Source organism: Periophthalmus magnuspinnatus, chromosome 18 (genome assembly GCF_009829125.3).
Source record: "Periophthalmus magnuspinnatus isolate fPerMag1 chromosome 18, fPerMag1.2.pri, whole genome shotgun sequence".
Classification (NCBI taxonomy): Eukaryota; Metazoa; Chordata; class Actinopteri; order Gobiiformes; family Gobiidae; genus Periophthalmus; species Periophthalmus magnuspinnatus.
In genome coordinates, this window is record NC_047143.1 from 24,131,812 (window position 1) to 24,144,409 (window position 12,598).

A 12,598-nucleotide genomic window follows, 5' to 3' on the forward strand; every position below is an offset into this window, starting at 1 on the left:
CTAAGAGTCTTTGATTGTCCTCCTCTGACTACGCCTCGGTCTTCTTTTTGTAGCTAAAGACAGAAGCACTGGTCACAATCAGAAAACACAAGTGAATTCATCAGTAAAGCTACCAGTCGCACGATTAAGATGCTAACATGGTAAGTACCTCGCCTTTAGCATAATTTTAATAGACATCTAAAGACTCTTTGATTGGGCTCTTCGGACTACATCATGGTTGTAAAAGAGCTTCTTCTTTTGTAGCTTAAGATGGAACAACACGCCACAATCACTTTATTAGAAAACATAAGTAAATCAATCAGTAAAGTTACCAGTTCTGATTAAGATGCTAACATGCTAAGTACCTCGCCGTTAGCATAATTTTAATAGACATCTAAGACTCTTTGATTGTCCTCATCTGACTACTCCTCGGTCGTAAAAGCGCCTCCTCTGGCCCAGCGCTAACGCTCTGGTTCAACGCTCTTTGATGTGACACGTACATAAATTACTATTGGTACAGAAGTGACGGGATGTGATGGGATTTACATGCAGCTTCAAGACGACGCTCGCAATCAATCTGTCTGTTCTTCATAATGTCATGCTTGTTTGACATCACGTCTGATCCGTTCATTATTTCAATAGAGGAGAGTAGTCGTCTAGTCCTGACGTGCCGTCCGTGTCAACTCAGGTCAAGTGTATAGAAATTACGCATTATTTTAAAGCTGCACTGTGAAACCTTTTTGCTGGAGTTGTTTCGTCACCATGGAGATGTTCTTACGTTCACTTTTTACCGTTATCGTGTGATCTGTATATTTGTTTTCCTTGACTTTTACGTGAATCACTTTTGTCAGCTGTGGTACTTTTAAATGTGCTATAGAAATAAACTTGAATTGAACGGAATTTGCCAAGAATGTTCCACAGTACGGCATTAAACGTGGCTATTTCGATGGAAACCAAGAGCCGATAACACCAGGCAAGAGACGGGTGCGATCTGCGGAGAGGAAAGGCGACCCTGCCAATAGTAAAACTGCGTGTTTTTAAGGAATTTTGAACAATAAAATGCACCGTTAATGAATTACATGTGAAATATATATGTGTAATGCCGTGCTATGGAACATTCCGTGTGTTTACGTGCGTTTGTTTACCTGCACGGCTAGCAACCCCATTGGCCTTCTCGCTGTCCTCCACTTGGCACTTCTTTTTCGCGATCTTATGAAGAATCGACGCCTTCTCCCTGAATTTACCTGCAAGAAAAAAACAAACACCAGGAGAGTTCAAATTCCGAGCGCCATTTTCTCCGACCTCACTGTCACCTTTGACCCCAGATAAGTTCCGTTTCAAAAGCACACTGCAAAACTGCTGCCCGGACAACCCTGTGTCATATCACATAATGATGATCCTGCAGTGTCCCAGGCCTTGAAGGAAGAATCACTTGTTAAGGGATATGGGCATTGTTTACAGAGACGTCAGAAGAGCTACAACGGGAACTGAACCCAACTGAAACTCAACAGCAAATACCAAATTATGAACGTGTTAGCAAGGTAGTTCTAAGTTTTTAAAGGCCTTTTTGCTCCATCACTTTTACGCTAATTCTGGTTTCTTTGAACAATGCGTTTATCTACCACTGGCCTTTGTGTAACCTTGGGAATACCCTGTTTCGTTACGGACATAAACAATGACGTCCATATTCCAAAGTGAAGTTAATATACAATCGTACTATTTATTTACTATCAAAAACGCCATAACCCAGGGGTGGCAAACACATTTTCACCAAGGGCCACATCAGCAAAATGGCTGCTCTCAAAGGGCCAGAAGTAAAATAAACGTATCTACTTTTTTAACTTTTTAATTAACTGTTTGTGTATTTATTTCTTATTCAACTTACAAGTATTTGCATAGATGTAAAAATATAGCTATGTAACAGTGTATCTCTTGTTAAGACCATCATACTTTTAATTTATCCTGTCGAGGGCCACATAAAATGATGTGGAGGGCCACATTCGGCCCACGGGCCTTGAGTTTGACACATGTGCCATAACCTATGAATCCCTATATCTTCAAATCGGCAAAACACCAGCGACAAACGGCTAAGTCCTTCATTTTCAGAGCACCAAACAAACGCAGCGTCACCTTTGTGTCCTAATGAAGCGGTGACTAGCTGCTGTGGTACAATAGTTGTCCAGAAATTTCTAGCTAGTTTGACAGTGACACACACAGCTAGCACCAGGGGCGGCGGCAAACATTTTTGGTTGGAGTTCAATTCTCCACCTTCTACAGTGTTTAAATGTAGTTATCCACTGTAGTGATGTATAAAACCTAAAATGCAGTTTGTTTTTGATTTATTGTAGTGTCATTTTGTACACTTTGCGGTCACTGTTTGAACATTTTAGTGCGGTCAGTCAAATGTCCTATGAAAACGGGGTGAAAATCTTTAGAGGAGCTGGAAAAACTCTTTAGGGAAACTATGGGGGTCTATTGGCTATTCTAGTGGAGGCCAGTGCCCCCTCGAGCCCCCTTTCTGGCGCCGCCCCTGGCTAGCACTTTAGTAAAATCAACTCTCAACTCGTAGCTGATCACGTGACATGATTAGCGATATGATTTACGCTACTTTTGTTGAATTAGAACCACTTTAGTATAAGTTAAGTACCCCTGTGGTGTTGTAAAATGTGAAATGAGCAAGTATTGAATATGTCCGCTCCACGTGAACCAATTTCCAGGCATGATGGGTACACTGTCTAGCCAATGCCCCGTTGACCTAGTCTGTGACCCCCACGACAAAATCATTAACGTTCTCAGGGCTGAAAGAGCTGTATCCGCAAATTAAAGTGGAAAATTTCAAGTAAAAGTGGTAGTTTTATGAGAGCTCGCTGATGGGTTCCCTTTAGTTAGCAGTGATAAATTTCAAATCAAAATATTAGACGTTTTGAATGGGGAAAAGTCCTCAAAGAATCCTTCAAATTGGAAAGGATTCATTTGCCTGGAATCTATGAATAGCTTCAAATTAAGCTAGAGGACAGTTCAGGATTCTATGGTAGTATTTGTGGTTTAAATCATTACAGATCTGTTGACCTGGTTTGTGGTTAATATCGCTGTAATTACTGGGCCTACCCTTTTGAAACTGAAACTGGTGCAAAGTTCAGTATCTTTTCCGTCAGCGTACAAAAGTGACATCATTGTTTCGCAATAGCCTCAGAAACTAGAGCAATTATTCAACCCCAAAAGTGAGTTCAAGTGCGTACAAAAAGGTTTCATGTTTTTCAAATTATTTCCTTTTTCCTAGTTTGGTGGGACAGTGCCTGTGATCAGGGGGGGTAGACAGGGCGGGACAAAGGGGCCCCAGGGTCTTAGGGGGCCCAGAATTGAACTCTATTCCTATTCATTTATATTAGAAGGGGGGCCCGTGTGAGGTTTCCAAAATTTCTATCGATGGGCCTGTCTGTTGTAAATATTTAACATAATTTTACATTAGTTAAAAGGCAGTTTGTGAGAAAAGCTGGAAATGCAACAAATAGTGTTGAATAATAAAAATAAATAAATTATTAAAAATAAATCAATAAATTAATAATAATAATAATAATTCTACTTTACAGTCCAGTTTAAAAATATAGTGGAGCAGAAAGTACAGTCTTTACATTACACTTAAGTACAGTACCTTATTACTTTTACTTTGTTACGTCCCACCCCTGCATTTAATAAAAAGAAATTAAGGTGTTGTCATTTATTTTTATTACTCTAATCATAACTCATGTGCAATTTAGACAAGCCCTTTCTAACAGTATTGTTGTTTGGTAACAATTATGGAATTATTTCTACGTATGTCACTGACCATGCCCAAACAGGAAGTGCAATTGTAAATGCGATTAAAAAATTAAAAACTAGAAAAAAATGTTTGAGTGAAATGGGTGGTTTAACTTGTCATATGCACTTTAAGCCTCAAGATTAATACTGAATGTTTTTAGAGCAAATCCCAAACAAAAAAGTTTGAAATACAACAAATAGTGTTGAATAATAAAATAATAATAATAATAATTAATTAATTAATTAAAAAAATATAATAATAATAATAATAATAATAATAATAATAATAATAATAATAATAATAATAATTCTACTTTTCAGTCCTGTTTAAAAATGTAATGGAGCAGAAAGTACAGTCTTTACATTACACTTAAGTACAGTACCTTATTACTTTTACTTTGTTACGTCCCACCCCTGCATTTAATAAAAAGAAATTAAGGTGTTGATACAGATTTTCATTATTATGGATATTTCTTTCAAAAACTGTAATTTAGGTTTTCAGATTTAAGATTGTCATGACGCTATACACTCAGATTGGGCGAAAGGGACAGTTTTTCCTTTGATTACAGAGCGATGGTAGCTCAGTTGGTAGAGCGTTTGTCCACTGATCTGAAGGTTGGTGGTTTGAATTCCGCTCTCGACATAAACATCGTAGGTTGAACGGTTAGATCCACTGACCCACGTGTTGGCCAACCATCCAAAGTGGCCATTTTAACCCCATTCTGTGTATTTTTTTACCTCCGCGGCTAGCAAACCCATTGGCCTTCTCACTGTCCTCCACTTGGCACTTCTTTTTTGCTATCTTATGAAAAATGGATGCCTGCCGTTGCGTCCTTGTGCAAAACACCCAACCCACCTCACCCCCAGTGTCTGCGTACACTGGTGTATGAAAGTGTGCGAATGCGTGAGTGTTTCCTTGATGTAAAACGCTTTGAGTGCCTTGAAGGTGGAAAAGCGCTATATATAAAAACATGACCATTTACTTTGCCATGAAATATTAAAACGGCAAATGCACAAATGTTGAACGTGATCATTTCTCCCAGTGACTAGACCCAAGAACTTCCCATATTAATCTAATTTCATCCGCCCCCCCGTCTGTATTAAACATTATCGATCCCGAAAATGTTGTGATGTCATCTGAAACCCAGCGGTACAAAAACGAACCGCACTCCCTTGACAACCCCACACTCTCGCTCAATTTTCCCTGTCAGCTCTTGTCTGTTACGAAACCGCTGGCTCTGGAAGGATGACTCATGCAAGTTTACCCAATTCAGCACCACACGTCTTACATGCAAGTACAAGTAAAAGCCCCCGGGTGAGTGCTGAGGCGAGGATGATGTGTTAGTCAGTGAGGGAGATGGGTAAAGAGGCTGGAGCGTTTCTGCGGGGGCGAAAGACAAAAGGAATCAGTGGGGGCAAATCTTTGGGGCGATGGAGACGTTTTATTCACATATTTCTACAGAGGCAGTGGTGTTCCTCGAGCTGTTCGTGTCCCATAAAGATGCAAATGACGATAATAAACACATACAGTGGCTTAAACTGCTACTGGACGCTTTAGCATGTTTGCGATTCTAGTGGTGCTGCTAACGTGAGCAACTGGTAACAGCTAAAGTAATCCACACAAGAAGTCAACCTCTAAATGGGCATAAATGCTGCTTAGAAATTGCACAGAAAAAGATGTTAGGATCATATTTAGTAAAAAAGAGCTCCAAGGCCAAGGCCAAGTTATTACTAGAGCCTTTGTAGAAAGTTTCCTTCCTTTGAAAACAAATTTATTTAACCTGATTTTGGCACATCTGGTAAAAAATAAACACATACTAAATGTGCAAATACAGTCAAATACTTTTTAAATGTCATATTAGTGTGTTATATTATTGCACATTAAACAAATATGGACATCTGTTATATGAATTCTTTGCATGTGTGGATTACTTTACCATAGCAAAGGAAAAATTATGTCAACTGGACAAAAGTTTTAGAGTGACGACATTTCGATCGCCGGTGGTTACTGCCTTACGTCTATATGAAGGGAGGAGGTAACACTAAAACTAACACACCTATTTGAACTGTGCCTGAGTCATATTTTGCATAATCGTTCAGGCCCCTGATGGCTGCTCTCACACATATTAGCATACTGGTTAGCACTATTGTTTTCTTTGTTTTGATTTAACTATAAGGATAAAGTTATAAAGATGGATTGTCTTTCCTAACTACAATTCGCTCTTTAACTCCCGTCTCAAACCGTTTCTGTTCTTTGGCTAAGATCTGTACCTCAATATCTTCAATGGAGATGAAAATGCACGGAAGATTGGAGTCCCGAGGAGCTCTCCAGTGTAACGCTCTCAGCAGACACACCAACTGTGCAGGGAATAATTACACTATTCCCTAAGTGAAGACTGCAGTGAGCGTTACATTAGAGAAACAAAACAGCCGCTCCATAAGAGAATGTGCCAATGAACATCGTCACAATAGCAGCTCGGGACACCAATCTGCTGTGCATCTCTATCTCAAAGCCACTAACCACTCCTTTGAAGATGGTAAGGTACAGATTTTAGCCAAAGAAAATAAATGGGTCGAGAGGAGAGTTAAAGACGCAGTTTTGTTAGGAAAAACAATCCATCTTTGAACAGGAATAGAGGCCTTAGACTTCATTTATCTCCGATTTATAACTCCATCCTTAGACCTAAATCTAAACAAGGAAAACAATAGCACTAGCCAGTATGCTAATAAGTGTGAGAGCATCCATTAGGGGCCTGAATGATTATGCAAAATATGACTCAGGCACAGTTGAAATAGGTGTGTGTGTTAGCTTCAGTGTAGTTAGCACCTCCCTTTAGACAGATATAAGGCAGTGTCCATTAGCAATCTGACCAAAACTGAAGAAGAGGCTTGGGCGAACGGCAAAACTCTCTATCCAGTTGATAGATTAGATTTTTTCTTATACCATGTGTGGATTACTAAAGCTGTTACCAACATCTGCTAAAAAAAAATCACATCAGTAGCACGATTAGAAATACTTTTAATTAGAAAAACGGTGATGCTTCCAATACCATTTTAGCCACTGTATACAACTACAACATAGTGATAAGGCACAACTTTATGACCACTCCAATATTCCAGATACTGAAAGCAAGTGAATATTGCCTTTTTTCTAGGACAAAGCGTGTCTTGTGAGGCGTCTAGGTCTGTAACGGTCGAGGTAAAACAAGGAACAGTGCACGGGATCGGTGACACAGGTCAAAGATTGTTTATAAAGCTACAGCTGTGGTCATAATGTTACGTCTGATCTGTACAGAGAGAGAAAGTTGAAAATCAAAATGCAAAATGGGTTGTGATTTTGAGTGAGTCACGATTTACACTGGTGTTAGTGAAATCTCCGAGAGTCACAACTGAGCAGGCAAAACTTAAAAATCTGGAAAGACGAGATGGATGGCGTCGAAAGGGAAATGTTAAAGCTTACCTTCTTCAGTCATTGAGTGATAATATTTTAGTTTCCCATAAGTCCCAAGCTCTACAACATCACAGCAAAAGACAAGGGTAAGGCAGCGGACACACATAAATAGGAGAAGAGAAACAGTACAAGACCATTTGGGACATTGTACACATCAACATCCGCCCAAAGCACAGAGCACGGTTATAGACAGGGTGAAAGGGGATGTAAATATAGTTAGAACATAATAAAAATGCACACTACAGTGACTCAGGGCAACAAGAGATTGCCTGGACTAAACATGCAACAAAAAACATGTCCTCCTCCTCCTCCTCCTTTTTCTCGTCTGCCCTGATACATGTTTGAATGACTCAGCATTTTATTCTGGGCAATGAAAGGCAGACAATTCATTTGATTCTCTGTGCTGAAGCAGTCCTTCCCGGTACAGTAAATAGACACAGGTCAGCATGTCTTTGTGATGAATCGGGCCACAGAATCAGACCTGCAACAGCTGGGACTTCAACAATCTGCAGACTACAACTCCCAGCATGCCCCGGGTGAGGGACAGCTGACCACCTGGAGCACAGATCTGCTGATTGTGATCGTGCAAAATGGCAAAATAGTTTTAATTAAGCCTAAGTATCTCATTTATAGGTGTGTGAAAATGAAAAGAACACATTAAGAAGAGTTTTTACAAAAGCGGTAACTACCTACACATTGATCTGCCGCAAAAAACAAAACAAAAACTGAATTTATAATGAACAAATAGTTTATCAAGAATGATTCAGTCTTTTAACGACTTACATAAGAGGTTGGGTTTAGGAGTTAGCAGTGGTGGAACATAACAAAGTACAAGAAGTAAAGTACAAATGTGTATGTGTACTTTAATTTTAAAGTGGATACGTTTTACTTTTACTACATTTGAGAGAAGTATCTGTACTTTCTACTCCACCACATTTTTGAACTGGACTGAAAAGTAAAAGATTTATTTTTTAACACGTTCATAATTTGAGTAAACAAAAATGTACGATTCAGTTGTTTCTGTTGAACAAATTCAACAAACAATCTGAAAATCTGCACAAAATACTTTTACTTTTTACTCTTTAAGCTTTTAAACAAGTACTTTAATACTTTTACTTTAGTAGATTTATTCATGTGACACTTTTACAATTTTTTTTTTCTCTGGTATCTGTACTTTTACTTAAGAAATGAAACTGAGTACTTCTTCCACCACTGGGAGTTACAGTATTGATTAAGTACCGGTAGTTACAAAGTTTGAATAATGTTAACATTTGTTCATTACGCAGTATTTTTCCCACATTTTATTGAGGCTAATTCAGTCAGTGTGTGTAATCACGCACAGTTCCCCTCATTAATTAACCATAACATTAACTTTTAGACAAAATGACGACGTTTAAAAACAAAAAAATGAGTTTGCTGTGTACCTCTGACTCCCTAAACATATATTTATTCTAGTGTGACTTGACAAAACCACATAGGAACACAACAGAACTGGATGTGGAGTTGATTCTGTGTGAAAACTGCTAACCCTGTAGTTTAGATATGTACAAATGTTCTGAATGTGACGCTTCCGTTTGTCTTTTTGTCAATTCTTCTGGAGTTGTTTAAAATGTGAACTTTGAACAGAATCCTATTATTAAAACATAAATCTTAAGTGTTATGCTTGTCAGAAAAATCACAATAATTTATTTTTCCCAAATCGTTCAGCCCTGGTGCACAGAATATTTAAACCAGAGACAGAAATCCACAGTACAAGTCTAGTAGCAAGTCTCCAAATACTTCTAGTTACTACTTATTACCACAGACTGTAAAGCAGTGGACTAAGTGAATGTGACGTCACCCACAGCGTTCAGCTCCAGTCAAATGAAGCTCATCGAGGCTAGAGCAGTTATAGGAGCCACTTTGGAGCTTCATATTAGAAATTCCGACCACGAGTATCAGAGCCCGCACCGCTGGTTTAGCAGGGAGAGAGCGCTTAGTAACGCTGTCAATCAAACCTGTTGCTAACGCTAGCGGAAACGACCTTGGGGAAAGATTGATTTGTCTGTTATTAATGTTCATATCTTGATTTACAGACACAATAGTGAAATAAAAACACCAGGATCACTAGGAACATTTTAACCCTATAGCGTCGGATGCTATCGCTGCCGTTAGACTCGCGGTTGCGGACTTTCCATCACTGTAACCCCGCAACCAATTGTGCGATCGTGTAAATTCAAACAGCATCTCAAAGCAGAGGCATGGGGCTCTTTAAATATGTTACTGTTATTACGATAATCTGCTTACGTCGTCCCTCGAAGACGACCAATCAGAGCACAGGTGCCGCCGGGATTCTCCCAGTCAGTTATTTGATGCGTCAAAGGAAAAATAAGGATGGATAGAGGTGTAAAATAGAGGTAGTTGTGTGAAAAAAGGCAAAAGTACATGCTGATACTTCTTTTAACATGATTTTTATGACTAAAAAGGAGAAAAAAAGAGCTATACTGGTCTATAATGTGCTCAGTCGCCTCTGCTTTGAGATGCCTTTTGAATTTACACGATCACACAATTGGTTGCGGAGTTACGCTAATGGAAAGTCTGCAACCGCGAGTCTATCGGAGGGTTAAGACCAAAATGACGAGGCTCACAGCAGCAGTTACGTAGTTTTTCAATACGAAGGGAATCGGAACCAGAGCCGATGGAGCCGGAAGCGCGCTCATGCTCACTTCCTGTTTGGAACGAGTCAACTAGCAGGTTAGCTATGTCCATCTATGTACACAGTCTCTATATATGTCTCTATATATATGGTTGGCTTGTGGTATCGGTGGTACTACGTGGCTCTCTCCATGCCAGAGTGCCATGAGTGCAGCGCTGATCCCTGACACCAGCGTAATGAGACAAAATGGCTTCGTCATCTCAGTTTGCATCGGCTCATCTGCTCCACTTTGCTCCCAGTGCTCCCATTACACTTAACGCACTAGAACTGGAGGGTTACACTTGGAGGGCTATCGCGGCGCAGCATAAACACCGGCTCACATAGGCGTCGGCTTATTCCGGACACACTATGTTGTTGTTGTTGTCGTTGTTTTTTACCCGTCGCATCTCTCGTCCTTGCGTTCTGACCTCTAAACCTCGGGCCGTGCGCGTTGGGCTGGGGTGTCAGGGAAACTCAGTCAGTGCAGAGGCAAAAAGGCTTTTAACATTGATTTTTTTACCGACCCGGAAAAGGGTGGCTCAGAGGGCACGGTGAGGAGTGCTCGGACATCCATTTTTAGAGCGGGTATAAATAGAGCACAATATAATAAAACAGCAAGTGTATTATTTAATTTGAAAGTGTGTGGGGCGAGAACACTCCTGGTATGTTGTTTTGTTCGGTTACGTTTGCTCCTCTATGACGTAACTTTGATGTCAACAGCGTGTTCTGAAGAAACCTTGAGGATTTAGGTGCGTTTTGAAAGGAAACTGTCTTGGTTCACTCTAGGTTTACTCACATTACTAATTATAACATAAATGCGTAACTGGCCTTCGTTTTATGACAACTACACACTCTGAAAAAGCAGGTTGGCCATCGCAATCTGTCAGAAGAGAAAACACTATATAAAATGTGTTTATAAGGGACTACGACGATGGACTGACTCAATATCTCACTTGTTTTTTGAACTTTGACACGGGAACTTTTAATACAGAGGTGCTCAAATTCTTTTCACCAAGGGCCATATCTTGAAAAATATTCGACACGGAGGGCCAGTGGTCAATACATTGGATAATTCAGATGGTGCATTTAACATAGTTTTGACTTTATACTATAAATAAGGCTTGAAATATTAACATTAGGTCTGTGTGACAATGCAATGTGATGTTATTTAGGTTATATTGGTAGGATTACTCAAATTTGCCATAAAAAGTACTGATTACGATTAATTGGGCTTTCAACCGAAGGCATGAGGGCCGATAAAAATGGGTCCGAGGGCCGCACTCGGGCCATAGTTTGGACACCCCTGTTTTAATACAAGCTCTCATGATTGGCTACGTCTAAAAACTGGCTGCACTAGAACTGAAATGGGAAAAAAGCTTTTGGTTATTTTTCTTCCCAAAAATGCACATGCAAAACTGGACGCATCGGTGCCACTAATGCACTTTAATAATCTGGACATAAACATTAAAAACTCACACCTGCTCCTGTTTTAAGGTTTTAAATGGACATGTGTAGTTATGTGTTTTGTTTTTTTGTTCATATTTTTCTGTATTTTACCATTGCGCTCATGAAAGTGAGAGTCTGAGCGCTCTCATTGGGCTCTTTCTGCATAAATACAGATGTCAAAGGGTAATTCTGTTAACATGCACATTAACACATAAAACTGATACTCTAAAAACCCAGAACGCCGATATATTACATGTGCATTAATGGAAAACACATTTCCGGTGGTACTGGTCCCAGTGAGTGGATTATTGAACTATGGGATCAATTGGACCACAGAAAGCTATTGAGAAAGTGGTTAAAGTGGTTTATAAATAAAAGAAAAATATAGCGTGAAAAACACTAAGTAAAAAGTTTGAATTATTACTATACGTACGTTATTTATTTGTAAGTTAACAAAGTTAGCAACAATATTTTCTGAAAAGTAAACTGCTCTGCTAATCTAATAAGTAGCTGTTCCACCCATACACTGTATATATAAATGGACATAGCTAACCTGCTAGCATTCCAAACAGGAAGTGATCATGGGCGCGCTGCCGGCTCAATCGGCTGCAATTCACTTTCTATTGAAAAACTCGTCCCTCTCTCTGTAACTGCTGCTGTCAGACTCGTCATTTTGGTCTTAAATGTTTGTATTAACCCGCTCTACACGATCCTAGGTTCATTTTTTTGTTGAGTTGTTTATTTGTTGTTTTTTGTTTTGTTTTTTTTGTTTGTTTGTTTCTTGGTTTGTTTTTTTGGGTTTTTGTTTTTAGTCGTTTTGAGTTTATTATTTTTTTGTTTATTTTCTTTTTTTTTGTTTGTTTTGTTTTGTTGTTTTTTTAGTTATTTTGAGTTGATTTATTTTATGATTTGTTATATTGAGGTTTTTTTATTTTTATTTTTTGAGTTATTTTGAGGTTTGTTTGTTTTTTTAGTTATTTCGAGTTGTTATTTATTTATTTATTTTTTAGTTATTTTGAGGTTTTGTTGTTTGTTTGTTTTTTAGTCTATTTTTTGTTTTTTCAAAACCGTACCCCCTCTCTCTGTAACTGTTGCTGTCAGACTCGTATTAACCTGTTCTATATGATCCTGGTGTTTTGTTTTGTTTTGTTTTGGGTTTTTTTGCTATTATGTCCGTAAATCAAGATATGAACATTATAACATGCACAAGTTTTCAAAGGTTTGCACATGTGACAAAGACACGGCTAACA

General features: G+C 38.9%; 1 protein-coding gene across 3 annotated transcripts in view; it reads right to left on the reverse strand.

The window, feature by feature from the left end:
* Positions 1-12,598, reverse strand: part of LOC117386312 (sodium/potassium/calcium exchanger 2-like) — a 52,755-nt gene that overhangs the window by 11,525 nt on the left and 28,632 nt on the right. For 2 of the 3 annotated variants that reach the window (XM_033983656.2, XM_033983652.2), the window contains 2 exons: positions 7,238-7,288; positions 1,125-1,223 (listed from right to left, as the gene is read on the reverse strand). In XM_033983656.2, coding sequence (XP_033839547.1) covers positions 1,125-1,223; positions 7,238-7,288 — 150 coding nt within the window. The remainder of the gene's footprint in view (positions 1-1,124; positions 1,224-7,237; positions 7,289-12,598) is intronic. The other variant, XM_033983654.2, reaches the window with a different exon arrangement.